Raw genomic sequence first — 18,968 nt, forward strand, 5'->3', positions numbered from 1 at the left:
AAAGAAAAAAATCTAAAAATATATTTGGATGTGAGCATGTGAACGTGTGTGGTGAAGCGGTGGGTTTGGAGATCCCCCAAAGATTTCTTACTTTTTTTGACAATATTTGCTGTTTGTGTGACACACTACTAAAAATATAAAAAGCATACAGTACTGTACTTGTTTGAGACGTAACATTTTAACAACAAAAGTATAGATAACTCCCCCTCCCAAAATGGTTTGTTCCAACTCTCCCCTGCTCTGACTCTAGAGCTGTTGCTGCCAGAGCAATGGTGGCTGAGACGCAACGGAGAGGAGGTGTGAGTGCCTGGCTTAAAACAGGACATGTTAGCTGCATTTAACCTTCAGTTACTCTTTATATAGTTGGTAGGATTCAGACCATGTTTCTTTTTAGCTGAAAAACATTACACCAGGTAACCTGCAGTGTTGAAAACGTGTTTTCTGATGATGTTTGCTACCCTACAATCCGTCCTGCTCTGTAGTAAATTTCACATTCTGTCTGGTGTGACATTTCACCGTCCTGTTGCTAACATTGAAATGTATACAGCCTATTTAAAATCTGAAACTTTAAATTCTCTGTAGCCTACTGTTGGTTACCACTGTGCTGTTTGTAATGAATACTAACTAGCTAACTGACTGGATGCCCATTAACCTTATAACTCCTGTTGTGTGTGTGTGTGTGTGTGTGTGTGTTTGTGTTTGTGTGTTTGTGTACAGAGAGACAGCCAAGTTCATAATGGATATGAGGAAGTTTTTTCAAAAAAAGGAGCCACGTTCAGGTAAAAGTGTAAGATCAAATGATCCATCAATCAAGAATAATGTTGGATCAGTGTTTCAATATTTATATCTTTTATTAGATGTTCATGTGGTTTGGTTATTTGTCTTATGGTTGAAAGTAAATTGAGAGAGGACTTTTTTATTAGTGATCTTAATAGTATTTTTTCATATTAATTAAATTTTTCATCTAATCTAATCTATTTGTGTATGATTGTCAGTCCAAAGAGGGAGAGAGGAAAGAGGGAACGTGAGGAGAAAGTACAAGGTCAGGAAGAACCAGGTAAGAAAACAGACAGGGAACAGTGACAGGCACAACAGAAACTGTTAAACTGACAAAGAGAAAAAACCTGATTTTACTCACACAATCAGGGAGTTGTGTCCTCCCTATATTAAAGCTGCTGTACAGAATCTGCAAAACAAACTGGGTTGAAACATTTTAACCCTCTTTAACAACATTCCAACATAACATTATAATGGATCGGGGAGATTAAAATTAATGATATATTTTTATGTGGTTCAGCCACAACTCTACTAAAACCTCAGCCAGTAATAGGTAGGCCAACCTTTGGACCGTCCAGTTGTCTGTATGACTGCTGCAGTACATACATCACATTTGCACACTATCAGAAAGTGCCAAACAGCCCTGGTGGAGTGAGGAGCTGTAAAGAGAAGCAGATGCTCTGTTTCTAAACATGTTTTAAGCTTGTTTCAAAGATTCTGTACAGCAGCTTTAAATGTTTTCCAAAAGCACACATACACTTACCTTATCAGTGTTTCTCAAACTTTTTACAGTGTGTACCACCTGATAAAAATTTCAAGCTCTCCTAAGTACCACTATGAAAGCATGAAAGTCATAAATCTTACAACACAAAATTAGTATAATTAAATTAGTAAAATTAGCATTTGCAGTAAAGATGTTTTCATACATTGTATACATTCTACCACATGCAAGGTTGCGTCCATTTTTATAGTTTTTATTAATATTATGTAATAATTTATTTGTAATAATTTATTCTGTTGTGGGAGTGTTTTTGATGTATCTGTATTATATTATACATACACATTAAAAGTGAATCTCTGTCCAAAAAATGCACTCAGTTTACTTTTTACTCACTATGAGCATCATTCATTATTCTCACCCAGTAATTAAGGTTAGGATATGTATTTTTTTTATTCCAATCCATTCTTCTTTTGCAGCATTTAAATCACCTTGATCAGATTTGATGGTTTTGTTACAGACTTTTCAAAAAAGTGTTTTGCTTTTCTTTCACAAATGTGGGGATTAAATTGTGTTAAAATGTACAAAACAGTGATGTTATGTTTTGTGACAAGGACCCAGGCACAGAGAGACGTGATGAATTTAAGAATCTTGTGATTTAATAAAGAAATTTGCAGACTTGCACAGAGAGGGTAAAATTATGATGACTGATAATGGAGATGAAGACAACAGACGATGAGGACAGGGAGGAACAGGGTTTAAATGCACCAAAGTGACAGAGAGAACTCGGGACAACATTTAAGGATGCAGGGACTGACAGAGACAGGTTTATCTTGCCTGGCTGGGCAGCTCTCTGGGTGCTCAGCACCCCCAAAGCTCTGATTCTAGAATCGCCCCTGAGTGAGCCTTTCAGTTGTGCAATATTTTCTGCAGTGTATGCATTAGGAAAATATTGCACTCCTAAAACAACGGTGTTTAATGTGCTGGACTCATCAACAAAATGGCAGGTGACTGCAAGATAGGCCTCTGTGTTGATGGAGGTCCACATATCTGATGTCAGACTCGCAGCTGCTGCCTTCTCAGTGCTGGCCTTAGCTTTCTCCTTCATCTCCTGGTACCTGGCCTCCACCATGACTTTCAGGGCCTAAAGGAAAGAAAAAACATTTTGTTTAAAAGTACGACGTGGCTGTGAAGCAGAGTGTAGTGTAGCTACACACTGAGGCTTTGAGCCTCAATCCTGCCTGTTCACATTTTATTCTGTAAAAACTAAATTTTCACTGCTTTTATGACCTTTTTAGTGGGGAGAACATAGCTAGGATTTAATGATTTAACAAATCTTTTAAATCCTTTGTCCTCCACAATGCTAAATGGCTGGGAGTCCTCGATCACCATGCTAACCAGGTCTTCATCTATTTGAGATTGTTCTCCTGAGGAAAGACAACAAAAACAAAGCACAGATATAAATATCACACACGTAACTTATAACAGTTGTATAATATTGTTATATCATTTAGTAACATTACAGCATGCTATATTATCATGGCATTTGATGGCTCACCTGGTCTTGCTCCACAATCGGTGTTCCCCTTATTCTCATGTAAAGCTCTGTAGTGCCTAAGCATGGATGAGGTGTTGTTGTTATATCCCAGCTCCCTGGCACACAGCAAAAACATCACCTTGTACAAAAGTAAAGACAGCTTAACATGAATTGTATTGCACCATCAGTATTATGAAACTACATCTTCTGTAGAAATGTACATACCTTGTTGGGCAGGGCCGTGCAGAGAGGTTTAAAGGGGCGGGTGCTCAAAGTTAAAAAGGGGCACATTGAACCAGGCTGAATAACAACAACACACATTCATCAAGAATCTAATATGGGAAGCACAGGGCTGTGTTGATCTGAGACTGTAAACATTAAAAAGTCCATAGGAGAGATGGTAGCTGATTAAACAAGTATCATGAGATAACAACAAAATGCAAAGATTGGTGACAGCGCTTGGAACCATAAGGACACAAAAAACTGTGAGAAATAAATTAGGCTCTGCCTGTGAATCACTCTTTGCTTCTCTTCTTCCTTCCATCCCATCATTTCATATATCACTCTCCACTTGCTGTCTATCTGAGAACAAGGCACAACTTGCTATTGCAATAAACTATAATCTAATTATCCACACCTAACAACTCTTGCACTTAATCTATAATAAAATGATGACAGAAAAATGTTATAGCACTGCCTTTAGTAGCCTCACACAGCTCCTACTGTTTCCTCCTCATGTCCTTACCAGCCATGTCTGAACAATGTTATATCATGAGTAATATTTTTTTTTAAAAATCCATCTAAATAAAACACACACATGCACGCACGCACAGTGACATTTTAGACCTTCTTCAGAATACTGTATATACTATGGGCATCATGGTGCTGATTCAGAATCCTTACATTATTATTTATTACTAGAGCTACAATAATAAAGCAATGAGGAGGGGGAAGTAATAAATATGAAATAATGTATTTATGATGATTCCATTTGTTTCACTATCCACTCTGTGCAGGGGCAAAGCTTATTACATTTTTAAACTGTAGAGATACAATAATTTTACTGCTGTAAAATCCAAATTTTGTCTTATTTAAAATATAACTCTAATATAATCTGCTTCTTAATGTATGTTCTTTAAAATAAATGTGTTTTTTAATATATTATAATTATAATAATGCATAATTATGTGGACATGCATATTAGATCGTTTTTAGTGAAATATAATCCTTCCAGAAAGGCAGGAAAAGCTCTGTAACTTACTTTAAAACTAAATATGTTCTAAAAACTTTAAAACTAAATATGTTCCCTAAAACGGTGACAGAGCTACAGACCCATGACAGCCTTACACAGGTAGCCAGCAGCTATGACCAGCACTACTTGTGCGGTTAATAAAAGGACAGGTAATGTTTGTTGCGCTGTTGCACACATAGCACGCTCGTTTGTTTCAGTTCGTCAGTTGCAACAAGACAACTTACCAACGTGTCCGTAATAAGCTAATACTCCTGTGTGCTTTAGACTACAGTGTACGCTGTACACCTGCTTACTGGTTTTGTCGCATCAGTCTGTGTCTCTGAGTTAACTTGTGTTTCTCCTACAGCTCCGGACCGCAAAAAATTGCACATGCTCTTTGTGAGCTCGTTCCCGGCTCGTAACCAGCGCGTTCTGCCGTCAAGGGCGATCATTGGTTAAATGTGATCGTGTGACTGATGCAAGCCAGATCCTTTTATTTAGCAAAACTGTGATTAATAGTTAAATATTATTGTTGAGGGGCACAGACAGGACTCCGCACGCACACACACATTAAAAAGAATAAATAATTTTTTTTAAAAAGTTGCCGCAACAAAAGGGCACTTTGGGCACCCATCAGGAAAGGGGCGGGTGCTCAAGCCCCTCTAGCCCCCCCCCTCTGCACGTGCCTGCTCAAAGGGGTCTTGGATCAGTGTGTACAAAGTGTCATTTTCCGGCTGAGCTTTAATCAATGCCTCCGCTGTTAGAAAGCTCAGCAGTGACGCCTTCTGGGAAAGAGCTTAACTACATGCATATGATCGGCTGCCTCGTTCACCTACAGCAGTGCTGAGGACATTTAACCATGCATGTGACATTTTGTGTGCATTTATAAAGAAATCATCACATAGGCACTTACTGCATAAAAAACCCACACAATGTCCAAATATTTGTTTTGTTCTAAAAGAGAAAAAAGCTCTTTAAAAAAAAGTCTAAAGTTCACACAACACAAAACACGTTTGTTGATCAGTGTCTGATATGTGGATTTAAGGCCTAACAACAACATTTAACCTGTTCTACAAAATTATTTTTACATTTTTTTTTCTTAAAAATATATCAAGGGCGTTCATTTCTTTACGATGATAAACATCTTTCTGTCTTTTTTTCTTTTTTAGAAAATTGAACAAAAATTGATAAGGTTGTGTATTTGCAGTTTATCCCTTAATGCTTCTACAAACATTTTAATAGAGCTTTAAAAAAAAGTCAATAAAGAAAACAAATAAAGTAGTTAAAAGATTTATCATTTTTATTTATTTGTATTTGAATGAAACATGACTGAACGCCATTTTTATGTGAGCAACAAAACACAGGACAGCATCCCCCCCAAAATCCCTGATTTCCATCACATTTTTCTGGCTGATGATTTTCACTAAATTTTGAAAACGATTGCAAGTTTGTCATATTTGACATTAAGTTGAATAAAATAATTATCAAGGCAGCCAGAAGGGGCATAATTGCATCTCATCTGCATATCATTATTGAGATACACACTCGTGACACAGATATACACTCATAACATTCTGGTAAATATTGGGGGGGGGGAATCATAAATTCATTTTATTGGAAAATAAAACAACTTTAAGCAAAGAGTTGCATGACACTGCCAAAAACCTTTGGCCAGCTGATCCAGCTGAAAGCAGTGGGTCAGGCTGTGGTTTGACACTTAAGAACATAATAAATGTAGAGCGACCTTTTAATACCCACACAGGAGAACAGGCAGTGTTGGAGACAGACGGGACAGTTTGATGTTTCTGAGTTCTGAAACTCAAACTGAAAACTACTAAAAGTTGTTAATATGGATGAAATAGATTAATTTGACTGCAATGGATATTACAGATTCTGACTTGTCTCTTTCAGTAACAACTGAATGATTATATGATGGTATTAAAAATTACTAGAAATTTAAAAACTGTTATGTAGAAAAATCACTAATAAAATAACCATGAATCTTCGGTTCCCTAAACTTGTCTAACTGGAGGGGTGTATCATCGATTGTAGGGTGCTGTGTTTGTCTACGTGATGTTGATTCAGTCACACAGAGAGTTCAGTGACACTGACAGGAGCTGGAGGGTTAAAAAAATAAAACAATTTCAGTTAGTCCACTGATCGTGGAATGGCTTTTGTATGAAACATTAGTGAAACTTTTTTTAATTCACAGACTAAAAAAATACGTTTTTTTCTTAATCTTAAGAATATTAACAGCATTAACAGCCTCGAAGAATGTACATATTTTCCAGCCCAGCTTGGATCTCCATCAGTTATTCCCAAAGTAATAATAATAATAAAAAAAGAAGAACGATTCAAGCCTCACATTTAACAATCCACAGTATCAACAAACTAATTTACTCAAATATGTTTTTCTCACCTTTCCAGTTGGTCCTGATAATGCTTTCATTCAGATTTGTGGTGATGTTCTCACCACCAGAGAGCTGAAAGACACAGTCGTACCTTCCCCAGTCTTCAGGTGTGACTGATAATATGCTCAGGTCAGCATTCATCTGGAAGGTCTCATCATTGTTGGGAAGGATTTCTCCAAGATAAACATCTTCATGAATCTCCTCCCCATCTTTCCTCCAGAACATCACAGCTCTGCCAGGATAGAAACCTGTAGCGTGGCAGCTGATTGGAGAGGAGGGAGTCTTCTGGAGGAGAGACACTGATGGAAGAACTGGAGAGGAGGAAGATAGAAGTTGTGTAGAGTGAGTGAACGTGGATGAAAGTAGTATTGAAAGTTGAGAAAGAAAAACAAGTAAGGAAAGGAAATGCGAACAGTTAAGGAAAAACGCAATTTGCAGTATTTCCACACGTCATATTTAACTGACATTACTTTAACTTGAGGCTATGAAACAGAAATGTGTTATTTTGTTAAACACCTGCTGGCTCCACAGCTCCAGTTGGACCTCTGGTGGGAGGTACCAAAACAAAAGAAATGGGTTTAAGGTTGTCCAATGTTGGAAATCGGCCTCTTGCTTCATCGTCTCACATCCTCAGTAGGCAGCACTACCTTCCCCTCCACTGTTCAAGCATTTTGGTTTGAGGCCAGCCCCACATTTTCCATTCATGATCTCCACATCCTGAAGACCTTCTCTTGCCTCCACGTGCTTCGGCAAGGTGCCGAAACTCAACCACTTTATAGGTCTTGAGACATTTCCTCACATTTATACTTTATAAACACTAAATACAGTTTTTATGTTGCATCCTTAACATTAAGCTCCACCTACATGTTTCTCTGATCCTCTTATCATTCTTTTTGTACTCCACAGTTACGCAAGCTTAGACTATTTCTGCTGTGTTAACACTAAAGGGGACTCCTGTTATCATCTCCTTACTCCCACTCACTCTCTGCACTCCAACTTTCACACTTCTTTATACTTTGACTTTTCCTACACTCGCAAGCTTTGTCGCCTTTTCCACCTGTTTTTCTCCATTACCCTGGAAGCTCTGGCTGTGGCTTCTTCACCACATCCTCCCAACTCTTACTGTCTCTACCTTCCAGCCTAGCCTCCTTCTCCTTGTTTCTCTTTCTGTCATTGGCCCTCCAGTATCCACCTCCTCTCACCACCTCCTGCTGCTCATTTACCTCTGTATTACTCCCATATACCTCCTCATCGCTCAACTCCATAACTGCTGTTATAGCTATCCACCTCCTTCCCTATCACGTTAGTCTGCCCAACCCTCCCACACTGACTCCACTTTCCAGCTTCCAAATCCAAAGTCTGCAATCCAAAATAAGCGTCAATTAATCTGTTCAGATTGATATAAACCAGCGTAACAGTCCTCAGCAAAAAATTCCAAACACTCGGGCAAATTTCTCGCCCCCACCTGTGCATCACTCCTCTCCAGTATGATCATTTTTCACACTGCCAAGTTGTGAAAATGGCCTAAGCTCTGTTACACATGAGATGATGAAATAGAGCTGAGGTTGTGCTATAATAAAACTGTTTATGATACAGTTGTTCCACATGTTACATTCAACTGTTATCAAATTAAAATGAGGCTTTGGGTGAAGGATTTTTTATATTGATAAATGCCTGCTGCTTCTGCTCCCCTGAGATCTTTATTGGGAGTAAGACACAACGGGACGAGTCGGTCGAGTCAATCAGTTTCAGTCTGGAAACGTGAAAAGTAGGGTTGCCTGTCTCCTGTGGCTTTACTTCCCACCTCTGATTTGCTGATTGTCTGCACCTGTGTCTAGTTTCCCTCCTGTGTGATTGTCTGCCACACCCTCACTGGTTTCACCTGAGTTCACTCCACACTGTGTGGATATATGCTGTGTCCTAATTCAGGGTCTGCACGCTTGAAGTACGCGCACTACGTACGGTGCGTACTATAAGTACGAGAAGTGAGGAAGTGAGAGGCTTGTGAAATGGGACGGTCTAGCCTTCGTCGCGCTGTTCAGGTTGCCTAGCAACCATGATACTAACCGCGAGAAACACGAGATTGTGTGACATAAATGAAGGAGAAAAAATGTTTTGTTGGTCAATCATTTTTGTCATGACATCACTTTGATTAGTTGAGTATCTGAGGCTGAGACCACAGGACTGTAAAACATGATTGTTGGGCTTCATTTCTGTACTGAACAGTCATTTAAGATTAGCTAGTAAATAATAATTAGCTAATGTTGTTCATGAGACTAAAATCATCTCACTGTGGTAATGTAAATATAATATGGCCAATATTATAGTATTGTCAGATTATTATGATATATATATATATGTCACATAACTTTGCCGATATGTGGCCAACAGCAATGTTTTAATGTTCTTCGTTATTAAACATTTGCACATAATTAAGTGACGTCATGTTCAGTACTTACTTTTGACAGTTCACTCTTGGCCGCTCCCTTCTGCCATATTTTGCGGCAAAATTATACACACCCACCGCCGCGCTATGAATTGTGGGATATATGGGACCACGAAGCGTGCACCGGACCACGCTTGATATTTGGGGTAATTGACGGCGCATTTGGAGTATGCATTTGAAGTATGCATTTGAAGTACACTTCGAATTGGGACAGCCGTCGTCGCGTGGCGGTGACGTAATCGCACTTAAAATGCGTACTTCAAGCGTGCAGACCCTGAAATGGGACACAGCAATAGTCTTCTCTCTGAGCCTCACAGGTTTCACACTGTTTCACCTTCTGTGTGACCTTCTGGTGCTCTCCATGTCCTTTGTGCTTTACTCGTTACTGCTACTTTTATTTTTTACCTGTCTGTAGCATCTGTATGACATCCCCCTTTACCTCTCCATATCTCTTTGGGAGGCAAAGTGAGCCAGCAAATGTTGTAAATGTTGAATTAAATGTTTGTGTAGGCAGTATGATCAGAATCTAGAAACTAAAGGGAATGAGAAGCTCTTTGTGTTGAAATCCTTTTTCTCCTGCTTTTTGGTTGTTAGTATAGGTTTGAGAACTGTTGTTTAAACTTTGTTCAGGAATCTTGGGATTGGAAAGAATGGAAAATTACAAACCTGTTAAGTCTAGGCTGAGGATGTAATAGTCAACCTACACATTTTTTTTCAGAGATAACTATTTTTTATAAATATATTTCAACATAAACTACTGCATATAATATAAAAATAATGCATCCATGAAAATGCTTTGGGTCATGCAATTCGACCTTTTCTCTGCAGGGAACTTCTTGCAGTCTTCCAAACTGTCTTCAGCCAAGTTGGACAAACCACAGTGAGAAAGTTTTGAGTGTCTCTCAGTTCAGCTCTCTCAGCATCCCATCTTATTTTGGTATTGACAGCCTCTGGTTTCAGTGTGATCCATGTCAGTGTCTTTAGATCAAGCTCGATAAAGTCCTCTCCATCATACCCATAACGCGTCAATCCGGTCACCTTGCCAGTGGTTTCATCCCATTCACAGCCATCTATCCTCTGTAAAAAGTGGACACCTGGAGAAAGAGAAAGAAAACACTCACTAAAATGAACTTGTTAATATTACTCATTTGGTGAATCACTGCTATTCTTCAAGGTTTGAGCTATGCTCAGATCTGAGCTGATCTGTCAACTTTTTATTAGCATGACTAATAGAAGCTAGCTGAAATGCTGTAACATGTACAAATTAACTTGATGTGATAACTCAAAAATAAAAGATGAAGGACAAGAGACAGAAAGTAATTTAGCCCAGGAGTAGACATCTAGATGACAAATTATAAGAATCAGAACAACTGTTAAGATACAATTGTTAAGGGCAGGACAAACAACAGTGATTATAACTGATTGTTTTATCACAGTTTTAAGTATGTTCACATCTACAAGGTTTGATGATTCCTGGATTCAGTGGAGAAGTATGGAGCCCCGCAGGGGACATGGGAGAAAAAAAAATTAAGACGGACTTTTGCGAGATCTCGCAAAACTTTTGCGAGATCTCGCAAAACAAACTCGGGATCTCGCAAAACAAACTCGGGATCTCGCAAAACTTTTGCGAGATCTCGCAAAACAAACTCGGGATCTCGCAAAACAAACTCGGGATCTCGCAAAACTTTTGCGAGATCTCGCAAAACAAACTCGCGATCTCGCAAAACTTTTGCGAGATCTCGCAAAACAAACTCGGGATCTCGCAAAACAAACTCGGGATCTCGCAAAACTTTTGCGAGATCTCGCAAAACAAACTCGGGATCTCGCAAAACAAACTCGGGATCTCGCAAAACTTTTGCGAGATCTCGCAAAACAAACTCGCGATCTCGCAAAACTTTTGCGAGATCTCGCAAAACAAACTCGGGATCTCGCAAAACTTTTGCGAGATCTCGCAAACGTTTTAGCCGTATTCTTCGGATGCTGGCTCGAAGCCGACCGGAAGGTCGAGGCACGATGTGCCGGGAAAGCGGTGTTCCTCCCGGCTGTAGTAGGTCTCGACCTCCCGTTAGCTTCAAGCTAATGGGAAGAATGCGGCTAAAACTTTTGCGAGCTCTCGCAAAACTTTTGCGAGATCTCGCAAAACAAACTCGGGATCTCGCAAAACTTTTGCGAGATCTCGCAAAACAAACTCGGGATCTCGCAAAACTTTTGCGAGATCTCGCAAACGTTTTAGCCGCATTCTTCGGATGCTGGCTCGAAGCCGACCGGGAGGTCGAGGCACGATGTGCCGGGAAAGCGGTGTTCCTCCCGGCTGTAGTAGGTCTCGACCTCCCGTTAGCTTCAAGCTAATGGGAAGAATGCGGCTAAAACTTTTGCGAGCTCTCGCAAAAGTTTTGCGAGATCTCGCAAAACAAACTTGGGATCTCGCAAAACAAACTCGGGATCTCGCAAAACTTTTGCGAGATCTCGCAAAACAAACTCGGGATCTCGCAAAACTTTTGCGAGATCTCGCAAAACAAACTCGGGATCTCGCAAAACAAACTCGGGATCTCGCAAAACTTTTGCGAGATCTCGCAAAACAAACTCGGGATCTCGCAAAACTTTTGCGAGATCTCGCAAAACAAACTCGGGATCTCGCAAAACAAACTCGGGATCTCGCAAAACTTTTGCGAGATCTCGCAAAACAAACTCGGGATCTCGCAAAACTTTTGCGAGATCTCGCAAACGTTTTAGCCGCATTCTTCGGATGCTGGCTCGAAGCCGACCGGGAGGTCGAGGCACGATGTGCCGGGAAAGCGGTGTTCCTCCCGGCTGTAGTAGGTCTTGACCTCCCGTTAGCTTCAAGCTAATGGGAAGAATGCGGCTAAAACTTTTGCGAGCTCTAGCAAAAACAGACTCGGGATCTCGCAAAACTTTTGCGAGATCTCGCAAAACAAACTCGGGATCTCGCAAAACTTTTGCGAGATCTCGCAAACGTTTTAGCCGTATTCTTCGGATGCTGGCTCGAAGCCGACCGGAAGGTCGAGGCACGATGTGCCGGGAAAGCGGTGTTCCTCCCGGCTGTAGTAGGTCTCGACCTCCCGTTAGCTTCAAGCTAATGGGAAGAATGCGGCTAAAACTTTTGCGAGATCTCGCAAAACAAACTCGGGATCTCGCAAAACTTTTGCGAGATCTCGCAAAACAAACTCGGGATCTCGCAAAACTTTTGCGAGATCTCGCAAAACAAACTCGGGATCTCGCAAAACAAACTTGGGATCTCGCAAAACTTTTGCGAGATCTCGCAAAACAAACTTGCGATCTCGCAAAACTTTTGCGAGATCTCGCAAAACAAACTCGCGATCTCGCAAAACTTTTGCGAGATCTCGCAAAACAAACTCGGGATCTCGCAAAACTTTTGCGAGATCTCGCAAAACAAACTCGGGATCTCGCAAAACTTTTGCGAGATCTCGCAAACGTTTTAGCCGCATTCTTCGGATGCTGGCTCGAAGCCGACCGGGAGGTCGAGGCACGATGTGCCGGGAAAGCGGTGTTCCTCCCGGCTGTAGTAGGTCTCGACCTCCCGTTAGCTTCAAGCTAATGGGAAGAATGCGGCTAAAACTTTTGCGAGCTCTCGCAAAAGTTTTGCGAGAACTCGCAAAACAAACTCGGGATCTCGCAAAACTTTTGCGAGATCTCGCAAAACAAACTCGGGATCTCGCAAAACAAACTCGGGATCTCGCAAAACTTTTGCGAGATCTCGCAAAACAAACTCGCGATCTCGCAAAACTTTTGCGAGATCTCGCAAAACAAACTCGGGATCTCGCAAAACAAACTCGGGATCTCGCAAAACTTTTGCGAGATCTCGCAAAACAAACTCGGGATCTCGCAAAACTTTTGCGAGATCTCGCAAACGTTTTAGCCGTATTCTTCGGATGCTGGCTCGAAGCCGACCGGAAGGTCGAGGCACGATGTGCCGGGAAAGCGGTGTTCCTCCCGGCTGTAGTAGGTCTCGACCTCCCGTTAGCTTCAAGCTAATGGGAAGAATGCGGCTAAAACTTTTGCGAGCTCTCGCAAAACAAACTCGGGATCTCGCAAAACTTTTGCGAGATCTCGTAAAACAAACTCGGGATCTCGCAAAACTTTTGCGAGATCTCGCAAACGTTTTAGCCGTATTCTTCGGATGCTGGCTCGAAGCCGACCGGAAGGTCGAGGCACGATGTGCCGGGAAAGCGGTGTTCCTCCCGGCTGTAGTAGGTCTCGACCTCCCGTTAGCTTCAAGCTAATGGGAAGAATGCGGCTAAAACTTTTGCGAGCTCTCGCAAAACTTTTGCGAGATCTCGCAAAACAAACTCGGGATCTCGCAAAACTTTTGCGAGATCTCGCAAAACAAACTCGGGATCTCGCAAAACAAACTCGGGATCTCGCAAAACTTTTGCGAGATCTCGCAAAACAAACTCGCGATCTCGCAAAACTTTTGCGAGATCTCGCAAAACAAACTCGGGATCTCGCAAAACTTTTGCGAGATCTCGCAAAACAAACTCGGGATCTCGCAAAACTTTTGCGAGATCTCGCAAACGTTTTAGCCGCATTCTTCGGATGCTGGCTCGAAGCCGACCGGGAGGTCGAGGCACGATGTGCCGGGAAAGCGGTGTTCCTCCCGGCTGTAGTAGGTCTCGACCTCCCGTTAGCTTCAAGGTAAAGGGAAGAATGCGGCTAAAACTTTTGCGAGCTCTCGCAAAAGTTTTGCGAGATCTCGCAAAACAAACTCGGGATCTCGCAAAACAAACTCGGGATCTCGCAAAACTTTTGCGAGATCTCGCAAAACAAACTCGGGATCTCACAAAACTTTTGTGAGATCTCGCAAAACAAACTCGGGATCTCGCAAAACAAACTCGGGATCTCGCAAAACTTTTGCGAGATCTCGCAAAACAAACTCGGGATCTCGCAAAACAAACTCGGGATCTCGCAAAACAAACTCGGGATCTCGCAAAACTTTTGCGAGATCTCGCAAAACAAACTCGGGATCTCGCAAAACAAACTCGGGATCTCGCAAAACTTTTGCGAGATCTCGCAAACGTTTTAGCCGCATTCTTCGGATGCTGGCTCGAAGCCGACCGGGAGGTCGAGGCACGATGTGCCGGGAAAGCGGTGTTCCTCCCGGCTGTAGTAGGTCTTGACCTCCCGTTAGCTTCAAGCTAATGGGAAGAATGCGGCTAAAACTTTTGCGAGCTCTCGCAAAAGTTTTGCGAGATCCCGAGTTTGTTTTGCGAGATCTCGTAAAACTTTTGCGAGATCTCGCAAAAGTCCGTCTTAATTTTTTTTTCTCCCATGTCCCCTGCGGGGCTCCGTAGAGAAGTAAATATTTAAGACTTTAGATCTTTAATTACAAAATGTAAAAAAAAAATAATAATTTACTTAAATCACTTTTGTGTAGGTATTTGTATAATTTGTCCTGACTGGTGTAAGGAATAACATAAAATATCACACCTCCAGTTTGGTTGAAATCCTGCTTCACAGTGGACATTGTATCTGTGAAGAAGGGTGGCAGATTCTCAAAGCACACATGAGTGTAATACTGTAACTGCCGAGGGTCTTTGTCTAGTATTTTCTTCGCCCAGTCCTGTTTTATTTCCAATATCCTGTTTCTGAGGTCACAGTAACCCATCTCAATGCCATCAACCATCCCAACACCCATAAACTCTGAGATGTTTGGGTTTCCAGAAGATGCAGTGATGAAATACTTCAGTGAGTGTCTCTCTGTGGGGCGAAAAATGTTTATATTGTTAGTAAATAAGTCAATGAAACATACGAATATAATGTGAAACATGATGCATTCAGTATGATTTGGTGAACACATTCTTGTATGAGAATCAGTAAAAGTGATGTGTGTGTGTGTGTGTGTGTGTGTGTGTGTGTGTGTGTGTGTGTGTGTGTGTGAAGAAAATCTTAACCTTATTTATATTTTGACAAAGATGTGGATGAAGTTATTAGTTAACTGGAGTATTAAATTGGCTTTTTTCAAAATAAGACATAAGTGCAAATATACAAACAATTTATTTACATTTCACAATCAAATATCACAGACTACTGGGATCAGAGGGCATGTCAATGTGATTGGCTGCTGAGTGAAACCACCTCTACGGCATATTTGGTTCCAATGGACTCTGACTAACTGATAGGTAAATAATAAACCAGTGTGAGTAAAGAAAATAAAAGTTTTCCCTTTTCTGAACTACAAAAATATTGATAATAATCAGCCTAAATCTTTGAAAAACTACTTTAATGAGATAAATCTGATTTGAACCTTTTATATAAGAAAACCTGACTTCTTTCACACTTTTTACATCAAACCTTTTCATCTGTATCATTTATGATAGTAATGAAAAAGAGTTGTGACACCAGTAAAATTCATACACATGATAAAATATATATTTGTCCTGTTTTATATTCTCATAAAATGATTAAATGAGCATTGATACTGAGTCTATGAACTACCTACAAAAGCAAAACATATATGCTGCTGTTTACAGATTTGATTAAATGGGTTTTTTTTACCTGCAAATACAGCAGGGCAGAAGAGAAGCAACATAAATAACTTCATCCTTTCTGTATGGTTAAAGCTCCAGGATTTTCAGACCTTGAAAACAGGGGCGATTCTAGGATCAGAGCTTTGGGGGTGCTGAGCACCCAGAGAGCTGCCCATCCAGGCAAGGTAAACTTTACTCATCACAATGAGACTTCTTCCCCATCTCTCTCAGTCCCTGCATCCCTAAATGCCTCCAGTTGTCCCGAGTTCTGTCTGACTGCCTCCTTGGTGCATTTAAACCCCTGTTCCTCCCTGTCCTCATCGTCTGTTGTCTTCATCTCCATTATCAGTCATCATAATTTTACCCTCTCTGTGTAAGTCTGCAAATTTCTTTATTAAATCATAAGTTTCTTAAATTCATCAAGTCTCTCTGTGCCTGGGTCCTCGTCACAAAACATGACATCACTGTTTTGTACATTTTAACACAATTTAATCCCCACATTTTTGAAAGAATAGCAAAACACTTTTTTGAAAAGTCTGTAACAAAACCATCAAATCTGATCAAGGTTATTAAAATGCTGCCAAAGAAGAATGGATTGGAATTTTTAAAAAAAATACATATCCTAACCTTAATTACTGGGGAAAATGATAAATGATGCTCATAGTGAGTAAAAAGTAAACTGTGTGCATTTTTTGGACAGAGATTCACTTCTAAAGTGTATGTATAATACAACACAGATACATAAAAAATACACTCCAAAAATAGAAGAGTCCTTGAAATATACAAAATATTATTAGAAAATGGAGACACTTGGCCTTTGGTACAATGTATACAATGTATGAAAATATCTTTACTGCAGATACTACTATGGCTCTGCAGATTTTTTCTTTTCTTTTAACCTATGTCGCCTCACCTTGAGGTTGGTAAATCTGTCTATCGCATTTTGGTGGTCAAGTCTCTCAAGCATCTCTTTCTCAACTGACATCACAGCCAGGTGCTGGAGTCTGCTTTGACCCATGGTCCTTCTCAGCCAGGTATGGAGCTGACTCAAGACACTAAAAGACCTTTCACAGCTACAGCTGCTAACTGGGTTTGTTAGGGCAACCTGAATAACAGTTTTCAGTTTGGGGAAGATCTGATTATCCAGAAGATTGTACAATGTTAACATATCTGGAATGGCACCAGCCTCACTCTTGAGCTTTATAAAGTCTTTGGCAACCGTGACTTCCTCTGACTGAAGCTCAATATGGTAATGCAGTGCCAGGGCTGACAAACCAGTTTGTTTTGCAGATTCTGTATAGCAGCTTTAATAAAGGGGGAACACAACTTCCAGATTGTATGAGTTGTTTGTATTAGTTGTTTGTCTTTCTTTTTCTTTGCCAGTTAAACAGTTACTGTTTTGCCTGTTAGTACTCCCTGTCTGTTTTCTTACCTGGTACTTCCTGATCTTGTACTTTGTCCTCATGTTCCCCTTTTTTCTTCTCTCCCTCTTTGGACTGACAATCTGTACACACACACACACACACACAACAGGAGTTATAAGGTTAATGGGCATCCAGTCAGTTAGCTAGTTAGTACCTTGGGTTCAATATCGGCACATGCACATATGGCAAAATAACCAGTTTCTCTCATTACATTTCAAACAGGACAGTGGTAACAACAGCAGGCTACGGACAATGTTAAGTTTTAGATTTTAAATAGGCTGTATACATTTCAATGAGATCAACAGGGCAGTCAAATATCGCTAATTTTACCACAGAGCAAACATTGTCGGAAAACACGTTTTCAACTAGGGCTGCCACAAATGATTATTTTGATAGTCGACTAGTCACCGATTATTTTTGCAATTAGTCGACTAATCAGATCATGCATCCATTGGATGTACAGCGTACAGCTTATTGCACCAGCATGCATCTGCTCTCATATAACTATCATTAGCTTACAGCTCTAAGTGTTTAAGGTATGTGCTAACTAAAAATAAAGACAAGATGATAGTTTATTAAATTTGAATGAAATTTGCAGATTGTTTCGGTGAAGTTTAATAAACTCATTGTTATCTAAAATATAACGGGACACCGGAGTATATTCTCGAGCATCTCACACTTCTGATAATCAGTTGTCTGCTTGACGTTTATTCAGCTGTGTAAAAACTATAACTTTATTCTCAGCCTAACCGATTTACTCAGGAACAAATAAAATACTAAAAAAAAGCCAAACAATAACATTTTTAAGTTATCTAAGTGACTTATATATGTTTAACCTGAGTAGCGAAAGACCGCAGTGGGTTTGAAAACGATTTGCCTGAGTCCGGTGTTCTCACGGGCTCTAGTGAGCCTTGCCCCCGGCTAGCTATGAAGCTAGTGGGTAACAGACGTCTCCGAAAACGTCGGAGCGCTTTTGAAAATATGTGGTGTCTTGATAAACTGAGCAGATATTTGAGGTTTACACAGCTACATTCTCGCCTGAAAATATGCTAAACGTTTATTTTGTGACCCAGAAAGAATAATAGGAGTAATATTAAAACTAACTAGCTGCCGCCATTGTTGAAAACTGAGATGGGCTGCGCTATGAATTCTGGCACACAGCTCCTTCTTCTTCTTCGGGGTTTAACGGCAGCTGGCATCCTTGTACATGCAGTGCTGCCATCTTCTGTTTCAGTCCGTTATTACACTCTTAAATTCTACTACTTGTTCCTGCGTCTTTTGTGATCTTACAAAGCTTCAAACGACACATCGACTATTAAATCAGTGGTCGATGATTTTGATCATCGACGTAATTGTGACTAGGACTAATCGTGGCAGCCCTATTTTCAACACAGCAGGTTACCTGGTGTAATGTTTTTCAGTTAAAAAGAAACATGGTCTGACTCCTACCAAACTATATAAAGAGTAACTGAAAGTTAAATGCAGCTAATATGTCCTGTTTTAAGCCAGGCACTTCCCCCTCTGCTCCGCTGCGTCTCAGCCACCATCGCTCTGGTAGCAACGCAACGGTGCTAAAGCAAGTAGGAGAGAGCCGAGCTGGAACAAACCATTTTTGGGAGGGGGGAGGGGTTATCTATACTTTTGTTGTTAAAATGTTCCATCTCAATTAAGTACTGTATGCTTTTTATACTTTTAGTAGTGTGTCCCACAAACAGCAAATATTTTCAAAAAAAGTAAGACATCTTTGGGGGTGCTTTGATTCATTTTGGGGGTGCTGAAGCACCTCCAAAACTGTGCTAAAATCGCCCCTGCTTGAAAATATGATGGACTTGACTTGGAACTGTGCTAGATTCAAACCGTCACCCACCAGATCAACTCTCTGATGAAATAAGTCCTCCAAACTAAACAATTATATTTG

General features: G+C 40.5%; 2 protein-coding genes across 4 annotated transcripts; both read right to left on the minus strand.

Annotated features, from left to right (window-relative positions):
• Window positions 1-2,153: 2,153 nt before the first annotated feature.
• Window positions 2,154-3,825, minus strand: LOC148096633 (uncharacterized). The gene is made up of 3 exons (XM_087835472.1): window positions 3,054-3,825; window positions 2,786-2,922; window positions 2,154-2,639 (listed from the first exon to the last, which is right to left on the minus strand). Exons 1-3 carry the CDS (start codon window positions 3,166-3,168, stop codon window positions 2,154-2,156), a joined length of 738 nt encoding a protein of 245 aa, XP_087691598.1. The 5' UTR covers window positions 3,169-3,825.
• Window positions 3,826-5,541: 1,716 nt separating this feature from the next.
• On the minus strand, window positions 5,542-17,126 carry LOC148096634 (major histocompatibility complex class I-related protein 1-like). Of its 3 annotated transcripts, none has more exons than XM_087834729.1 (5): window positions 17,059-17,126; window positions 14,587-14,856; window positions 9,936-10,214; window positions 6,683-6,985; window positions 5,542-6,380 (listed from the first exon to the last, which is right to left on the minus strand). In XM_087834729.1, the coding sequence occupies exons 2-5, from the start codon at window positions 14,792-14,794 to the stop codon at window positions 6,349-6,351; spliced, it is 822 nt and encodes a 273-aa protein (XP_087690855.1). In that variant the 5' UTR covers window positions 14,795-14,856; window positions 17,059-17,126; the 3' UTR covers window positions 5,542-6,348. The 3 variants fall into 3 exon arrangements, with proteins under 3 accessions (XP_087690855.1, XP_087690854.1, XP_087690853.1); XM_087834728.1 differs by lacking the exon at window positions 17,059-17,126 and adding an exon at window positions 15,655-15,794; XM_087834727.1 differs by lacking the exon at window positions 17,059-17,126 and having other exon boundaries at window positions 14,587-14,971.
• Window positions 17,127-18,968: the final 1,842 nt, after the last annotated feature.

This window comes from Neolamprologus brichardi, chromosome 22, assembly GCF_056152115.1.
Source record: "Neolamprologus brichardi isolate AB-2024 chromosome 22, ASM5615211v1, whole genome shotgun sequence".
Lineage (NCBI taxonomy): Eukaryota > Metazoa > Chordata > Actinopteri > Cichliformes > Cichlidae > Neolamprologus > Neolamprologus brichardi.